At 39.8% G+C, this 18,571-nt stretch overlaps 1 protein-coding gene and 1 long non-coding RNA gene across 3 annotated transcripts in view; one reads left to right on the top strand and one right to left on the bottom strand.

Annotated features, from left to right (window-relative positions):
• The window catches only part of LOC105725783 (uncharacterized), an 88,890-nt gene extending 84,394 nt beyond the window's left edge, over nucleotides 1-4,496 (bottom strand). The window contains exon 1 of the long non-coding RNA XR_001109366.2: nucleotides 4,377-4,496. This is a non-coding gene — a long non-coding RNA (uncharacterized LOC105725783). The remainder of the gene's footprint in view (nucleotides 1-4,376) is intronic.
• Nucleotides 4,497-4,677: 181 nt separating this feature from the next.
• Nucleotides 4,678-18,571, top strand: part of PITPNB (phosphatidylinositol transfer protein beta) — a 68,302-nt gene continuing 54,408 nt past the window's right edge. For both annotated transcript variants that reach the window (XM_012464919.2, XM_012464920.2), the window contains exons 1-3: nucleotides 4,678-4,751; nucleotides 10,100-10,130; nucleotides 13,266-13,411. In XM_012464919.2, the coding sequence (XP_012320342.1) occupies nucleotides 4,732-4,751; nucleotides 10,100-10,130; nucleotides 13,266-13,411 (197 nt within the window). In that variant the 5' untranslated portion in view covers nucleotides 4,678-4,731. The remainder of the gene's footprint in view (nucleotides 4,752-10,099; nucleotides 10,131-13,265; nucleotides 13,412-18,571) is intronic.

Genomic DNA, 18,571 nt, shown 5'->3' with positions numbered 1-18,571 from the left:
AAAACCAATAAACTGACAAAAAATAAAAATTCTGACAATATTAAATGTTGGTGATGGCACAGAAGAACAAGAATCCGTATTATATACAACAGAGAAAAGGTAATTATGGCCAATATGTATACGTGCATGAATGCACATATACATTCTTATGCATATATCAGAATAACAAATAATGATTAAACATAGTGGTTACTCCAGGGATACCTTAAATTACTGTTACTGCTTTTTGGAAGCTGTTAAATGGCTCCCATTCACTGAACACTTATGTATCCAGTAAAGTACACAACATAGGTGCTTCATATACTTCATATTTTTTAGTTCTTAAATCTGTTGCAGATATTAATAGTTCTCTTTTTTCAGATGTGTAAAATTGAGTTTCAGTGTAAACTGAATCTCTGAGATTAAGTCATTTTCTCAAGGTTCAGAACAGTAAGTGGCAGAGCCAGGATTCAGGCTAAGAAGGTCTTTCTACTCCAATGCCTAACCCCGTCTATCCCAGAGTGATACAATATTATGACCTATGCCCTGATATTTAACAAAATTAAAGCATTCTTGGGAATATTTCTAGTTTTCATACAAATATCCTCAATCAAGATCATTCTGGAATGGGCAGAAGATAAAAAGAAATGGAATGGCAAATGCAGAGAAAGCAAGGCAAATGAAAGCTACAAACCTCTCCCCTAGATAAACGTACACATTGGCTGGGCTAGGTGGCTCATGTCTGTAATCCCAACACTTTGGGAGGCTGAGGTGGGTGTATCACCTGAGGCCAGGCATTGGAGACCAGCTTGACCAACATGGTAAAATCCTGTCTCTACTATACAAAATAATATTAACTGGGTGTGGTGGTGGGTGCCTATAATCTCAGCTACTCAGGAGGCTGAAGCAGGAGAATCAATTGAACCCGGGAGGCGGAGGTTGCGGTGAGCCGAGATGGCACCACTGTACTCCTGCTGGGCAATAAGAGAGAAACTCCGTCTCAAAAAAAAAAAAAAAAAAAAAAAAAAAAAGATAACTGTACACAGACATGAAATTATGTATGTAATTTTGGTAGTTCACAAATTCCCTGGGAGTCTCATCTACAAGCTTTTCTTCAGATTACAGGTTGAGAACGGCTACTTTAGGGGCTAAATTAAATTTTAATATTTAAGTGACCATTCAAATTTCTTTGACCAGAGTTGAGCTATCAACTAGTGCATAAGCATTTCATACACACTGCCCATGTTCAGAAATCTTTGTTTGCCTTGGTAGAATTTACCGTCATTCTTACTGTAATGAGCTCTTTGCTCTAGAAGGGAAGTAATGAGATTGGTAGACATATGACACTGGTAGAATTAGTTTAACTGAACATCTGTGTAAAGGTTCCCTTTGAGAGTTACAACAAGGAACATCACACTACAAAAAAAAAAAGGTTGGCTCCTTTTTGTATATATAGACAATTATTGGCTAAAGTTATATTCTACTTTATACACATTTCCAAAAATGCATCACAGGGTTCAACATCTTCAGCTGTCACAGATAATGTCACACAACAGAGACGCTAATCCAATAGATTAATGTGTATTTGTCTTTCTTTCACGTGTATTTGTCTTTTTCTTTATATATCCTTCTTTCTCATTTGAGGTGTTGGTTCATGTTTTTCCTATTCTCTAGTCCCACTCATAATTCTTTCATTCTGCCATTTTTATCCTTTAAGTAGATGTAATGTAGGATTATTTTGATATACAGATTTCATGTTTTCCAGTGACCTAGCTAAACTTTCCGTCAACAAATACATCTAAACTGGTTACTTTCTCAATCTATCCTTGTTTCTCAATTGAGTCTTTTAATATGAATCTTCTGATTGTGACAGATACACTGCCTGAGCAAACTTTACTCAAGCCTAGGCTTATCTGTGCAACAGTTGTAAAATCTAGTTTTAACAAGAACCTCCCCAATCCTTGTTCTTCATCCTCCACCAGTTTGATCACGTCTTCAGCAAGAATTATGTTAAGTTGCTTTAGCCAGAATCTCCCTCCATCCCTGATGTATCCTCTTAATAATTTTCCACCCACTGATTGCCCTACCCCCTTATAGCTCTTTCGCTATAAATTCTCACTTGCCCATGCTGTGTTCAGAGTTGAGCTCAATCTCTTTCCCCAACTACAAAATCCCATTACCGTGGTCCCTATACTTATCTCGAAGATCCTGAATAAAGTCTGACTTACTAAACTTGAAGAGTATCATAATTTTTTTTTAACAATAAAAGGGAGGCACTGTCTATACTGTATACTTGGTTTGGAGGCATGCTCCATCCAGCATACTGCCTCATTTATTTCACAAACATCTGGCTACTATTTATGAGCAGGAATTGTGTTATGCAGACAAAAGAACTAGTGAACACTTGCAGGAGGCTTCAAAAATTAGAGAAATGATGTAAAATGTCCTCATTTTTCTTAGTGATAAAGCATGTCAACCATAAATTTATGTAGAATGTTTAAAAAGTTGTATTTTCAACAAGCATAACATGTGGGGAGAGATTAGAACATAAAATAACTCCTTACCATATAAATTTGGCTTTTTTTTTTTTTTGAGATGGAGTATCGCTCTTGTTGCCTAGACTGAAGTGCAGTGGCATGATCTTGGCTTACTGCAACCTCCGCCTCCCAAGTTCAAGCGATTCTCCTGCCTCAGCCTCCCGAGTAGCTGGGATTACAGGCACGTGCCACTACGCCCAGCTAATTTTTGTATTTTTAGTAGAGACGAGGTTTCACCATGTTGGTCAGGTTGGTCTAGAACTCCTGACCTCAGGTGATCCGCTTGCCTCAGCCTCCCAAAGTGCTGGGATTACAGGTGTGAGCCACCTCGCCTGGCCAAAATTGGCAATTAATACTGTCTCCTCAGACGTTAAAGAACACCATCTAACTCTAAGCACACAGATTTACAGTATTCAACTCCTTAATTTCTCTAAATATCTTCCAGATTTAGTCTTCTTTCCATAATTGAGAACAATTATTTGTCACAAAGATGGTCTGCACGCCCCAACTTAACTTTCTTCTAGGATATTAGTGTAATGAATGGATTTTAAAATCTGGATTTGAAAACCTGGTTCTGCCAACAAGCTAGTACAAGTCACTTAACATGGCTCCCTGAATCTCATTTTATTGCCCCTTGTAAAGCATGCTAAAATACATCTCATAATGTTGTTCTAAGGGTGAAATCAGATAAAGTATCTCCATTACTTAGCACAGTACTTGGCATAAAATCCAATGTCCAATCAACAAAGCAGATCCTCAGCTTCTCAACTGTTGCAAGAAAGAGCATGCATTTCCTTAAATCCCTGCCCTCACAAAACCTAGCACGATTGACACATAACAAAAACTCGGTGACTTCCAGGGACTGGCTTAGAAGAAAGTTTCTGGGAGTTTTGAGATTCCAGAAACTTTCTCCTAAGGCAGTTCCCGGGAGTCACTGAGTCATGAGTCACTTCATTTCCATTACTTTTTTTGAGGCAGCCCTAACTCCACAGATGTATTCCATTATCAGATACACTTGATGTTTACACAGAAATGTTTTGATGATATTTTGATCTTCTTAATAACCTTTCAACAGATACTCATGGTTCTTAGAATACAAATTCCTTACAATGGCCTAGTGATCTAGTTGGTCCCAGCTGATTTCCCCCCCTCACTTAGAATGTTCTGGCCACATCTGGCGTCTGACTGATCCTTCAATACCCTAAGTTTATCCCATCCTCGGGTCCTCTCACATCCTAACAGGCCAGGCTCAAACAAAGCCTCTTAAGGCAGCCCTGGCCCTGAGTCCTCTGCCTCCCCCAGTACTCCACTGTATTCATAGCATAGAACTTCCCCACCAGCCCAAATTCTCCCCGCCTTCTTTCCAACTGAGTTATCTCTAGACTGTGAATTTCTTGAAAACAGGGACCGTATTTGCTTCTAGATGCATCCCCACTGCCTAGAACCGTGTCAGGCACAAGAGCAAGCCAGAGACCACCGCTGGGCTGCGGCTTTGAGGCCCAAGGCGGATTCGCTGCAACCGTGAGAACGTACTCTCAGCATCAGCTTCCTTTCCTGGGTCTGGAGGCCAAGCGCCTCATTTCCCCCAGAGGGCCTTCGTCGGGAGTGTTGGCCGCTCATCCTGCCGAGTCACAGGTGAGGTTCAGGGTTCTCCGCCGCGGTGGACCTCCACGAGACCGCAAAGCAGGTGAACATCCTCCTGCGGAACCTAAGCTGTCAAGGGCTGGGGAGGGGAACAGAAGCCGGCGTCGGCGGCCTCCAGAACCTGTCAAGAGTCTTTTAGGTGTCGGTCAAGGAAGTGGGCCCTCCCACAGAGCAGTGAGAGAGAGCTGAAAACTAGTCACCAACTGGAAAACTCACCGGAAAGCGTAGGCTGCCCAGACGCCCCAAGGGACCAAAGCTGGAGGGAGATGCCCTCGTAAGCAGACAGGAGTGCGCGCGGCGAGTTTGCGCAACCGCAGTAGAAGCCGCACGCTCTTAAACCGGCCGCGCAACCGCAGTGGAGGCCTCGTGTGCCCGAGGTGGGGCACGGAACTGGGCGGAGCTAGGCCCCCTCGCGCGCTGACGCGACTGGTCGCGGCGGAAGCGTGTAGGTGCGCAGGCGCAGAGGTGGTACGGTGGCAGAGAGGCGGGGCCGCGCAGGCGCTGTGAGAGGCGGTAGCGGCAGCGGCGGCGGCGGCGGTGGCGGCGGCAGCTGCGAGGGGGTTCCGGGAAGATGGTGCTGATCAAGGAATTGTGAGTGGGTCCGTGGGCGCGAGCTAGGCCGTGGGACTGCAGTGACGGGAGATTTGTTGATGGAGAAGTGGCAGGCTCTCCCTAAATCGGAGTCAGCCCTGTGTCAGCTCCTCCCTGCTGGCGCCCCCTCCCTCCGACACGCGCCCCTGGCCCCTTTGAAGCCCCTCCCTGATCGCGCCCCTCGGCCCTCCAGGCATTGCCGTGGTAACGCGGCCTCCCACTTCCCCGCGGCGAAGGCGGCTGGGTCCCGGCCCGAGCGCGTGGCTCGGGAAGGCGCGGCCGGGAGTTTCCGCTGGGACCCGCCTTCTCCCCAACCCCCCACCCCCAGCCTGGGTCTGGGCCCACCCCCAGGTCCGCCGGTGGGAAGGAGCCGCAGTCTAAGGGTGGGGAGACACGTTGAGTTTGACTGTGATTTGTCGTCTGGGGTGGAGTCCGCTGGTAACCAGCGGGAGATGGGCTTGCCGATTGAAGGTAGCCCTGGTGTCAGGACTCGGGGTGGGACGTTGGCGCCCTGAAGTTCATGCTGGAGCCGGGAATCTGGAAAGCCTGCGCTCAGCTGGGCAGCTCCGTGGACTTGACGGGAGAGCCTGTACTTTTCTTGGTTTCGGCATGTTTTAAGATGAGGTGACACCCCGGGCCCCACCTACTTTCTTAGAAGTTAACACGTGGTCTGTCAAATGGAGGGATTTCGAGGTGCATCCGACCATCAGAGTGATTTTGTTGAAAAGTCACTGCTTTTCCCACTGGCAAGGACTGTGAACATTACGGAAATTTGCTTGGCTTTGAATGTGTTCATCTGTCACAGCTGGTTCGTGTCGTCAGCATCCTTTGAGCAACTAGGGATGTCGAATACGGCCCATTCGTTGTTTTTCACATTTTTCATTTTAGATTCTTAGAAGTACTTTTGCCTTACTTTAGCTTTCTTCAGACACATTATTTTTAGTGTTCTTAAACTTTTAAAAAGTCACTGATGTCATTTCTCTGCTCAATACCTCCCAAAGACTTACTCTCTCACCCGCAATAAAAAGTCAATACCTCTGCAACAGCCTACAAGGCTTTTCACTTTTTCCCGCCCTGATTTCATTTACCACCTTTCCCCTGCCCATTCCAGCTTCACAAGCTTCCTTGCTGTTCCTCCACTACTCTACAATAAGTTCAGTTCAAGGCCTTTCCACCTGCTTTTGTTCCCTTTGCTCGAAGCGCTCTAACTCACCTCCTTCCAGGTCTTTGCTCAGATGTCGCCTTCTCAGGGAATTCGTTTCTGAAGACCTAATTGCCGTTCCCACTATTTGGTATTTGCCTTCCCTGCTTTATCGGTCTCCATATCACCATCCAACGTGCCACGCAATTTTTTATTAATTTGTTTTTCTCTTACTAATTGTATTCTCTTTCTACATGTAAGGGCCATGAATTCGTTTTGCTCACTCTCATATTCCCAGTTTTTAGAATAGTCCTTCGCATGTAATAGGCGCTCAGTAAATATTTGTTAACGAATTGATGAAAAATGATAACTTTGGTCAGTGACAGAGATGTTGAGAAGAGACATATTTTGCCTTTTGTTGGTAGAGTGAAAATTCGAATTGGGTTTATATAAAATTTTTCTTTCAAGTCGTTTATACAGTGTATCAAACAAGTGTTAATTACTCTGACTTCTATATGATGTAGGTAGATGGGTGGCAGACACTAAAACAAATGGAGAAAATAAGAAAGAAGGAACTTGACTTGGCCCACGTTACAGAGCAAGTGAGTTGCAGAACTGATTTTAAACAGATCTAGTCATTTTTCTTTCATTGGAGTATTTCCTCTCTCCAAAAATGTTACAGACACATAAAAAAAGTGTTCAGTAGTTTGACAGTTATGTGAGTAGTATGAAGCTAACTCTTGGAAAGCAGTTCCCATTGGGAATTTGCACACTATGCTTTTTGCAAACATTTGCTTTCATTATAAAAATTTAAATGTGCCCAGATAATGAATGTTGACAACATGTGGCCAAAGTCTAATTATGTTTCCCAAAGAGTCATAAATTAAATTTATTTATTTTTTTGAGACTGAGTCTTGCTCTGTTGCCCAGGCTGGAGTGTAGTGGCACCATCTCGGCTCACTGCAACTACCACCTCCTGGGTTCAATCGATTCTCCTGCCTCAGCCTCCCAAGTAGCTGGGATTACAGGCATATGCCACCACGCCCCACTAATTTTTTATTTTTTTATTTTTTGTACAGACAGAGTTTCATCATGTTGCTCAGGCTGGTCTTGAACTCTTGACCTCAGGTGATCCACCTGCCTTGGCCTCCCACAGTGCTGGGGTTACAGGTGTGAGCCACCATGCCTAGCCTTAAATTTCTTGATGTTCACTCTTTATGTGTATCTCCCCTAGGTTTTTTTTTTCCCTCTTAGACTTTTTGAACATAGGCGCTGTTTCATAAGTAATGTCGGTATCTAGCACAGAATCAAATCCTAGCATGCTGTATTCAGTGTTACAGTTCAATGAAAAATTGATACTTCTTACTCTTAAGTCAACTTTCTTAAACTCTTGTTTATTAGAAGCGATAGCTCATTCCTATGTGAAGGTATTGGTAACTGAAATATTTTGGTGAATGTTTGTTGTCTTACAAAATTCTATTTATTTATTATTTATTTTTTATTTGTTTTTGAGACAGTCTTGCTCTGTTGCCCTGGCTGGAGTGCAGTGGCACCATCTCGGCTCACTGCAACCTCCACCTCCCGGGTTCAAGCGATTCTCCTGCCTCAGCCTCCCGAGTAGCTGGGACTACAGGCACATGCCACCATGCCTTGCTAAATGTTTTGTACTTTTAGTAGAGACAGGGTTTCACCATGTTGGTCAGGCTGGTCTCGAACTGCTTACCTCAGGTGATCCACCTGCCTCAGCCTCCCAAAGTGCTAGGATTACAGGCATGAGCCACCACGCCTGGCCCTCCATTTTTTAAAATAAGAATTAAAATGTTAGAAATGACTTTCGAGGTGGGCTGTTTTCCTTCAAGTTATTATTTAAGCAGTAGACAGAGTTACCACTAATGTAGAGTTCTGGTTTTAAAGAATTTGTTACCGATTCCATTTGAAAGATTATTTTTATGAGAATTTTTAGACATTTGAACATTTTCGATTGGCACTGTAAATTGAATACTGCTTTTAGAATAACAACAGAAAATCAAAGCCTGTATGTTCCTTTTTACTTTTACTTGTTAAGCAAATCTTGAAGTTACTTGACTCATTGTTCAGAATGTCTTAATCAGTCACTTTCATTTTGTGAAAGAAATTTCCTTGAAAGTGTTATTAAATAAAAATAGGGATCTTCCTGTTAGCATAAAATTACTCAGCAGTGATTCTTTGGTTTTGTGAAACTTCAGGGAAGACTAACTCTTTCCTTTCTATCCCTTCCTTCCATTCCCTCTGCATTCCATCATCTTTCTTGCCTAGCCTCCCAAAAGATAGCTTCTCCTGCTTGTCAGTGTTTTTAACCACCTGCAGATGACTTCTTCAAGTCAGCTGTAGTTGTCACTTACCTCTTAGAACAATATCCTGAGATTCCTTATTGCCTAATGAATTTAATGGATTTCTTACTATAGTATTATAGGTCCTGGTCCTGATAATATATGCTCCCAACCTATATCATTCTAGTCTCCTCTCCCCCATTTTATGCCCTGGGACAGTGAGCAAGTTAGTGTGTACTGAGAAGAGAACTAAAATGATTTGGAATTTTTAGGTATGGAAGGACTTACAAGAAGTTTATTCTTTTTTTTTTTTTTGAGACAGAGTCTTACTCTATCGCCCAGGCTGGAGCCCAGTGGTGCTCCACCTCCCAGCCTCAAGCATTCTCCTGCCTCAGCCTCCAGAGTAGCTGGGATTACAGGTGTGTGCCACCACGCCCAGCTAATTTTTGTATTTTTAGTAGAGATAGGGATTCACTGTGTTGGCCAGGCTGGTCTTGATCCCACCCCTGACCTCGTGATCTGCCCGCCTCAGCCTCCCAAAGTGCTGGGATTATAAGCGTGAGCCACCCTGCCAGCAAGAAGTTTATTCTTGATGGAGAGTAGAAATTAGTGACCACTGTGGCTTTGAGAAAGTTCATTGTTTTTGGATCACCATTATCAGAAAGACCAAGAGTGGTGGTAATTTGGTAGTCAAAGGGAAGGAGTAACAGACACGTTTTGTACACGTTGGAGATTGAGGTGATGTGAACGTTCAGGCAGAGATGTGTGAGGAGAGTAGGGAGAAAGGAGTAGGTGGAAAGTGTAGCTGGAATGCAAACTGGATGTAATCTGGGTTGCATTACTCTCTTCATGCTTAGGTGTAAGAAAGACTATTAACAAAGAATGTCTAGACCAAAAAGATTGTCACTAATACAATAAGCTAAATGACTCTTACTGTAAGAAAAAATAAAAAGAAACTACAGCTGAAAAGAAATTAGAATGAGGAAAACTATTGAAAATTTTCTATAAAATGACAGGTAAGATTAGGAAAATATGAGAAGGATCATACACCCCACTCCAAAAAAGAAGTTGCTATCTTGGAACCAACTATAATTGTGAGACAGTTGATATACAGGGATGGTCTTGGTTTTCAGAATTTATGGTGGAAATAAACTAAGGAATCTCCTTATCAAATCTAGAGATAAAATGCAACCTTTTGATAAAATAATATACCACGATATTGTTTTTGGCCTTTAAGACTGCTTGCAATTGAGCTATAATGACATCTTTTTGGTATATACAATGACAAACTTTTAAACAGGATCAAACCCATATCATCTGTATGCTAGAAGGAATTATTATAAGGTTCAAGGTAGTTTCCATAGTAAAATTTTTTTCTTGTTATTTCTACATGGCTCCTTATTTTTATCTTAGTAAACTTGAGGAGTAATTTAATAGTGAGAGAACAGTTTCTGGAAGCATTTATTCATGAGATTGAAGAAGTATTCTGTGAGAACCATCATAAAAACAAAATGCACAGTATATAGGTGGAGAGTGAAACCATGCGAAAAATTTTGTCAGGGCAACCTGACCTGACAGTCTACAAATATTACATTCTGTACCCTGCAGTTTTCAGTGTTGAGTTTTCTCTTTTTTCTTTACTCTCAAGAATCTCTGCGGCTGCTCTTTGGGGTCCTGAGAACACTAAATGCAAATGAACATTGGGATCCAGAAATGATAGTTTTAGTTCCCCAGTTAGGGTGTAGGCATTCAGAGACCCTCTTCCATGACACCCTTTGATTTTTTAATTTAAGAGACTTGTTTCTGTTATCATTGGATTTAAGGTAAAACCTCTTTACAGATCTGTGTTTAAAGCTATTTCATACGTAATGTATATATTTTTTCTTTTGTCTTTTTAGCCGTGTGGTTTTGCCATGTTCTGTTCAGGAGGTAAGTTTTTCTTGCTTCTGCATCATTTTATTGATATATGTACTGTACTTTGATATTTATTTTAAGTTCATATTTTCATAGTATTGATTTACCTTTTCATTCCACCTGATGTGACAAAATGAATTATGATAATGAATTGCAAATAAATTTCTTGTTACACTGCCTTGTTCTGGAAGAGTCTAAAGAATGTAGTTTAACCTCCTGTCTAGTGCAGGAATCCTTCTACAACATCCCAGAGAAATGAGGCTCCAGCCTCAGCTTATGTAGTTTAAGGTTAAGTAACTTGCTACTTAGAGAAGCAGCCTACTTTACTGTTGGACATTTTAGACATTTGTCTTTGACCCAAAATCTGCTTTTCCTATAGTGCTTGGCTCTTGTTGACAGTTCATCCCATTTGAGCAATGGGAAATAAACCTGTTCTGTCTTGCAGTGGTAATCCTTCAGGTTTTCTGATGGCAACTCTCCCCTCCAGCCAACCACCTCCCTCACAAGCCCTTTTATTTCATCTTAAGACAGTCCCAAGGTTAAACATTCCTGGCACGTTCATTTGGCCTAATACAGCATGATCTGTAGACTTCCTCACCAGCTGGTCCCATAACTATATGTGTTGTAATTGTTGATCTGAACTGCAAACAGTATTCCAGACATGGTATGACCAGCACATAACTGTAAGAGCTTATTGTCTTCCTCAGTCTACACATGATACAGAATGTGCATGTCCTGGAGTTATAGCCATGTGTAGTATAGCCAAGAATGAGGATAAGAGCAGAAATAGCTTCTGAGAAATCAAGATATGTATAGCAAAACCCATAAAACCCTCTAGGCTCTTTTGTAACTTGCACACAGTTCCCATTTGCTCAGTTTTCTGGTTTTCCTAGAGCTGACAGTAGATTAGAAGCAGTGACTTGGAAGTGGGACAAAACAAACTGATAACCTAAGAAGTGACAGCTGACAGAAGACAGAAAGAAATGCAGGAAGTGAAAGAGAGTAGCTATCTGGCACTGGTTAATGTAGACTTGAACATAGCTGTATATATCTCAGAAGGATTCACTGTATTAAAACACTCCAGAGAAGCCAGGCACCCCTGTTCTCTATTTGTACAATTGATTGTTTGAACTTGAATGTGGAAATTGACATTTGTTTCTGTTAGATTTTTTTCTTTTGGTTTCAGCTGGTTGAATTAGCTTGTCAGAATCTTTTTGAGTCTTGGTATTGTCACTGAAAATACTCTTCTTGGCTTTCTGTTATACTCACTTTTTTTCTTTCTTTTTTTTTTTTTAGATGGAGTCTTGCTTTGTTGCCCAGGCTGGAGTGCAGTGGCGCGATCTCAGCTTGCTGCAACCTCTGCCTCCTGGGTTCAAGCAGTTCTTCCTACCTCAGCTTCCTGAGTAGCTGGGTTACAGGCACCCACCACCATACCTGGTTGATTTTTGTGTATTTAGTAGAGATGGGGTTTCACCATATTGGTCAGGCTGGTCTTGAACTCCTGACCTCAAGTGATCCGCCCGCCTCGGCCTCCCAAAGCCCTGGGATTACACACATGAGCCACTGTGCCAGGCCTGTGCTCACATTTTTAAAACATGCCTTCTGTGTCTATTTCTTACTCTTTTTGTTTCTTATTCTTAAAATACGAGAATGAAAGAAAGCCTAAGTAGCATGCCACAAAACGTCAGTTCATTAACATTTTTTTGGATAGAGTTCTTTTCAATTTTTGTTACTGTGTGTTCCTGACCAAAATGAAATTTATCTTTTAACTTAGACTCATTTTAGTCCTGTTTTAGAATATGATAGTGTTTAAAAGTACATATTTTAGGTATTTAAGGATTGTGGCATTGTTAGACTAACCCTAGTGTTGTGTCATGGAAGGCTGAAAGGAGAAATACAGTCCTCTCTGCAGGCCCTACAGAAATTGGAGCATTTAAGACATATGTTTGGTTTCAACTTCCCAAACACTTCTAAATTGAGTAAGAGTATGCGTGTGGGTGTGTTTTTAAATTTAATTAATGGGCAAAATAGCATCATATCTCCATGTGATTTATAGATATGAATGTTTACTAAGCTTACAACTACCTGCTGTTTTGGTCCCTCACCTAAAATGTTAGTTTTGAAATTACAAGTTCTTAGAGGTAGATTTTTGTAGCTTTTCTCCAGAAATATGCTTATCCAGAAGAAATACACTTCTTCAAGCTGTTTTCATTAGAAGAAACAATTTTAGCCAAATTTGAAGAGATGGGAGATAGTGCCTTGGTTGGGTCACCAGAACAAATCAGAACACAAGAACTTTTTCCAACATTTGTTGGAACTAATGACTCCAGGTTGGTGTAGAAAATACAGCTGACTTAGAGGTATTGATGCAGGCCTCTGAGGTTTCTGATTCACTTTAAATGAAATAGAAACTACTCTCAGCAATTTCCTGCCTTTTAGAGTAATATGTGTATATTTATATTACTTTAAAAACAGTTTCCGTTTATTCTGTTTACTTGAGGACTCACAATGAACATTTTTGATCCTGGGCCCCCAATACTGTTTCTGGTTAGCTGAAGAAGGACCAAATTGGGTGTATCACAAATAAGTCATAAGGAAAAAATGACCCCAGAAGTCTACTAAGATTTGGACTGTGTGTTATGTTTCTTTGGATCTCCAAGCTTTTGTTATTACAGTTTATATCCCTCCCCTTTATCATTAAGAACAATATGCTGGTTACTCAGCTTTAGCTGACAAAGTGCCAGTTGTATTTCTGCCATACCTTTCTTAGAATTTTGTGAAGTTAAATGAGATATAATAGAGGTGAAAATGCTTTGAAAAGTACAAATATATATTGTTCAAAAGTTGAACCAAGTGTCGAGACATTTTCATGATACATGGATAGTGTAAAGGCACCAAAGTATTTATAACTGGAAATTTTTTTGAATAATGAAAGTTCTATAAAATACAGTTTTTTAAAACTATATGATAATATGCTGTTTGTCTTCCTAAACATATAAATTTGTAATTTGAGTTGTGTTTTCATGTTGAACACAGTTGTGCTGAATGGTTTGGATATGCTTTTCTGTATCTTCTATATTAAGATTTTAGCATACAAAATTCTGCAGTTACTACTGTCTTACTGAGTTTCTATGTTCTTTGAAATTTCAGTATCAAGTTGGGCAGCTTTACTCTGTTGCAGAAGCCAGTAAGAATGAGACTGGTGGTGGAGAAGGAATAGAAGTCTTAAAGAATGAACCTTATGAGAAGGATGGAGAAAAGGGACAGTATACACACAAAATTTATCACCTAAAGAGGTAGGTGGTGTTCACGTTTGATGGATTTTAACTACCTGGCTTACTTATGAAGCATGTAAATAGCTAACTTAACTAGTAGATGTGAAGTACATTTTTAATTTCAGTGTGATATGTTGCACTTTAATTTTTTGAGAGAACCTCCTCCTTTATTTGTTATTTGTAAATTAGAAAAGTATTATATCTGCTTATAACAAAAATTCAAATGACAACTTAGTCCCCGCTCCTTGTTATCAAATATTTGTAACACAGTGAGAAACACTAGCAGTTTAGAGTTTATCCTTCTAGATTATTTTCTTTATATATTCAAAGGAATTTTTAAAACAAACATAAATAGCCACGTATTACTTGTATCAACTTTAGTTTTCTACAGCAAATGGACCATATGTATGGTTTTGCAGTTTGCTTTATTTCTCATGAATATCTTCCATATTATTATTATTTAATATCTGTGATTTATTTTGAAACTGAGTAAAATTTCTTATGGACATAGTATAGTTTACTTAACCTACGTTGTAAGTCCATTTAGTAGTTTAGATATTTTCTAGTTTTTGTCTGTTATAAATGTTTCTGGCCAAATGTGGTGGCTCACATTAATCTCAACACTTTGTGAGGCTGAGGCAGGAAGATCACTTAAGCTTTAGAGTTCGAGACCAGCCTGGGCAACACAGGGAGACCCCATCTCTACAAAAAAGAAAAAAGAAAAAAAATTAGCCAGGCATGATGATGTGCACCCATGATCCCAGCTACTTTGGAGGCTGAGGTGGAAGGATCGCTTGAACTCAGGAGTTAGAGGCTGCAATGAGCTATGATCACATCATTGCACTTCAGCCTGCACAAAAGAACAAGACTGTCTCAAAAAATAAATAAACTTTCTGTGAACACGGTTATACTTGTGTCTCTGTATGCCTTAGGTTACTTGTTCCTAAGAGAAATTATGAAAGGAGAAATTCATAAAAGGATTGCTGGAGGACATACACATTTTAAATTTTGATATTACTGCCAAAATTGCTCTTCAAGAGTTTGATAGTATTCATTTTTCCATATTTTTCTTTTTAATTTTTACGATTTTGTAGACAAAAAATAGTCTCTTTGTTAAAATTTGTATTTATCAGTGAGGTTGAATGTCTTTATGTTAATTGATCCTTTGAATTTCTTACATGACTTTTGACTCTTCATATCCTTTCTTTTTTTTTTCTCTTTGGTTTGTTGAAGTTTTTTTGCACATTCCCCTAAGTTTGGCAGTCTAATCTGCATCTTTGGCATAAATATTTTAAAACAAAAAATGCTGACTGAATGCAGTGGCTCTTGCCTGTAATCCCTGTAATCCCAGAACTTTGGGAGGCCAAGGTGGGAGGATTGTTTGAGCTCAGGAGTTTGAGACCAGTCTGGGCAATGTAGTGAGACCCCATCTTTACAAAAAGAAAAACCAAGCAAAGAAAAAAAAATGGGGGCTACTAGTATTTATCTAAGAGCAAAAGACCAGTAATGGCTTTTAAGAGTCCATTTTGTCATTAGTCTCCCTAGTTAATTAAAGGTAGGGGATCTTTTCTCTTGTGTCTGTTCTCTTCATATTGAAATGAATCATACTCAAGTTTTGTGGAACTCTTTAAAGTTGTAGCTGTCATGATCGGTATTCTTTTATATTTCCTCAGTTTAACTCTGCTGCTTGGTTTATAGTGACACATAACGTACTCATCCTTGGTTTATAGTGACGAATAACCTTATCACTTTATAGTACCTTATATTTTATTATTATTTTCTCTTAGAATACAACATTTCTTTGCTTCTGTTGCAGGTTTGACTTGAGAAATAAGCAATAACTGATCAATTATCCATAGAAAAGGTCTTTTTCATTTCACGGTTTCTATTAATTTGCTAGAACTCTAAGTATATCTGAAAATATGTCTCAATTGAGAGAAGATTTTGGCATTCCAAATGATATAGTCTGTATAATATTTAAAGTTTTGAATTTGCTTGTAAGTATTCAGCTTTCGTTTTTAACATTTTTGCATTTGCCTGTTAATTGAATTATACCACCACATATAAAAGTTCCTCTTATAAATACTGGACTCTTCCTGGGGGTTCTAAAATAAGCCAAAAAGTTTGATGTATAAAATTTTGTGTTGGCCTCTGACGTCCTCTTTAGATCACTATCCTATAAGTAAATAAATTTGAAATAGATTCAAAATGTCCTCTGGTTGAAATCTAAGAGTTGGAGTGTTGAGGACGTATTTGATACATTCTTGCATGGAAAAGAACAGTTGTGAAATTATATGTAATATATAATATGTTACATGTTTTATGAAAAGAATCAGGAAAAAAAAGCCTTAACGAGGTACATCGAGATGTTAAAAATATTTATCACCTGGTAGCGGGATATGGGTGATTAAAAAAAAAATTTTCTCTTCTGGATTTTCATTTTTATGAGAAGGAAAAGGAATGTTAAATATTATTTTTTAAACAGTTGATTTAGATAACATTCCAGCCATGAATAAGGAATCTCATAAGTTGAAGAGGGCTATATAAATATGGTTAGTGCAAGAGATATCCTTGTTCCGGAGAGGTTATTTGGGCATGAGTTTCAGAATTTCTCTCAGGCTTTTAATGGATTAAATACAAGAAAATTTTGACTCTCTGGCGGCCAATCTTCCAGCATACTTGGGCTTCTAGAACAGCTTCTCCATTCCTAGGAGGAGTGGAAATCATTCTAGGGTACCCTGTGGTTTTACCCTTTCATGCACTCATTTACTTCTCGTTGCGGTCCTGAGAAATAGACAATATACATACTGTCCCTAAGACACTAAGGCACATTTTTACCCAAGGTCACAGCTAATAAGTGGCAGAATGGTGACAGAGACCTAGATTCTGATTTCAAATCCCACACCCTTTTGTTCCAGGTGCCTGATCAGTACGAGGCACTCCCATGAGAAGGGAGAGAGGGGATCTGATGGGATGACGGGGTTTATTTGATGCCCATAGAAGGTCGGCCTTATCACACAAAGATGGCAGCTGTGGGGAGAAGCACAGAGAGGAATGAGACAGGAAAAGGAAAAAGGAAAGAGGGTGGCAATAATGGGTCTTAGACAGCATGGCAATTAATGGTTGTTCTGACAGTAGTGAGAAACAAAAACCTATCCAATAATAAATAAACTGAGCAAAACAGGGCCCAGTTGCTCTCCTCTGGAGGAGGGAATGGCTATGGGGCAAGGGCGGTCAGATGGCCACACTGACAAATGTGTCCGTGTCAACATTGAAAGCATGTTACCCACAGGATAACTATATTATGAAAGGGCAAAGAATCATTTAATAGTAAGTGCTGAGGCCTTCACTGTGCTTCAGGAAAGACCTCCATCCCAGGGTAAGCCTAAAGGTGCAAGCCCATCAGACTTACGTTTTCTTTAGGGCATCAGCTCAGCATGCTGAAGACATATACCCACAGTCCGTAGCTAGTTTTAAAGTTCCCCCTGAGGAAGTAAAATTTGTGTCTAGTAATATGTTTCCTTTTTCAGCATTTGCTCCATAAATTATCCTAAGCTGTGCACTGTCACTATGTAACATCAGTAGAACTACAAACCTGACTAAGGCCATGAAGGCTTTATTTTACGTTTGAGATACTTGAAATTCTGACGTCCACTTTACCCAGGATAACTCAAGTCTCTGGATTTCCTGACCTGTATGATTTCACATTTCAGCAAAACATTTCTTGGTAACGTGTCTACACTTAATTTCAACCAGAAGGGTGAAAAACAGTCTGAGAATATTGACAAAATCCAAAAGTTGGTGACTCATTGCACGGGACACTTGAAATGTCTGGTTTCCTTGAATTTCCAGTAATAAATCATCTCATGGGGTAATGAGATTTTGTCCATATTATGTTTAATAACTTAGAGTGAGTCGTTGTCCATGGTAATTCTGAATGGAAGATCTAGTACTTATGTATTCTTACTGTGTGCTGGTCACTGGGTCACTGGAAGTGCTCTAAGTAGGAGTTTATTCATTCTTCACAGCAACTTTTTTTTCTTCTGATTACAGCAACTTTTTATAGTGAGGAAACTGAGGTCCAGAAAGGTTTAAGTAACTTGCCCCATGTCTCACTGCTATTTGGTAGCAGAGATAGAACTTGAACACAGACCAACTCCAGAACCTCCTCTCTTAACCACTTTGTTCTATGTCTGAGTCCTGTGGGAGGGTCAGAGTATTTTCAATTTCCTGAAGTTAACTCCATGGGAGTTTACAGAAAAATACTTCCAAAACCACAGATGTCACCATATCTTATTTTCTCTGAAGTCTTTAACATCTAAAGTCTTCTTCCAAAACAGAGCTAAACTTAAGAAGGTATTTAAGATTCCAAAAGTCTAAGTCCGTTCAGAACAAAAACCCTTGGCTCTAAGAAAGCCAGTCTCTTTGTTGTCGTCCTAACATAAACTATTCAGCCCACCCTGAGCCTTTTTTTCAGCCCCTTATGTTGGACCTCTTATAACCTGCTTGATTTTCTGAGTACACTACAGAACTATCCTGTGCAGAGGCATTCCATGGCCAATTTTATTCATTTTGATCCCTTTTCCCTAAACCCATCATTTTTTGTCAGTTCTACTCATTTTGACACCTAGTCATATATTTCCATAGGTGCATGTTTGTCTCATTGTATCCCATTTTCCACTCAAGTTTGTTTCTTTAATATTCACTTAGTAGTAGATTGTAGTGAAAGAAGAGGGAATTTACTGGGCAGAGAATTTTGGAGCAAAACAAAGAAATGTGTTGTAACTCTCAAATGGTATTTCGGAGAAAAACTTGTAGCTCTCCTGAGACCTCACTGTATGAACACACTGACCAGTCTTTTTTGCTAGTTTATTTGCTCTCCCTTCTTGGGGGAAGTCAGCTTTATTCTTTCTTATTTTGTGTGTTGCACTTTCGCCATCTTCAGAAAGTCCTGATTGATGGGGAATTTCTAAAGCTTTGCCAACTCCAGAACTGCCTTGTTTCCCAAAGGTTGAAACAGCAGAGGTTTTTACTGAAAAATCATTATTTTAAAATTTCATGTGGTTCCATGGTAAGAGTTCATTTTCATAAGCAAAAGGAGTCATTTGCCAGGAACTTAGATTATGTTTAAAAGTGAGAAATTTAAATCACCTGAAAAATGAAAGGATTGATTGTATATAC

This window comes from Aotus nancymaae, unplaced genomic scaffold (genome assembly GCF_030222135.1).
Source record: "Aotus nancymaae isolate 86718 unplaced genomic scaffold, 86718_ANA_hifiasm-v0.15.2.pri h1tg000076l, whole genome shotgun sequence".
Taxonomy (NCBI): Eukaryota; Metazoa; Chordata; class Mammalia; order Primates; family Aotidae; genus Aotus; species Aotus nancymaae.
This window is presented reverse-complemented; position numbering and strand designations above follow the sequence as displayed.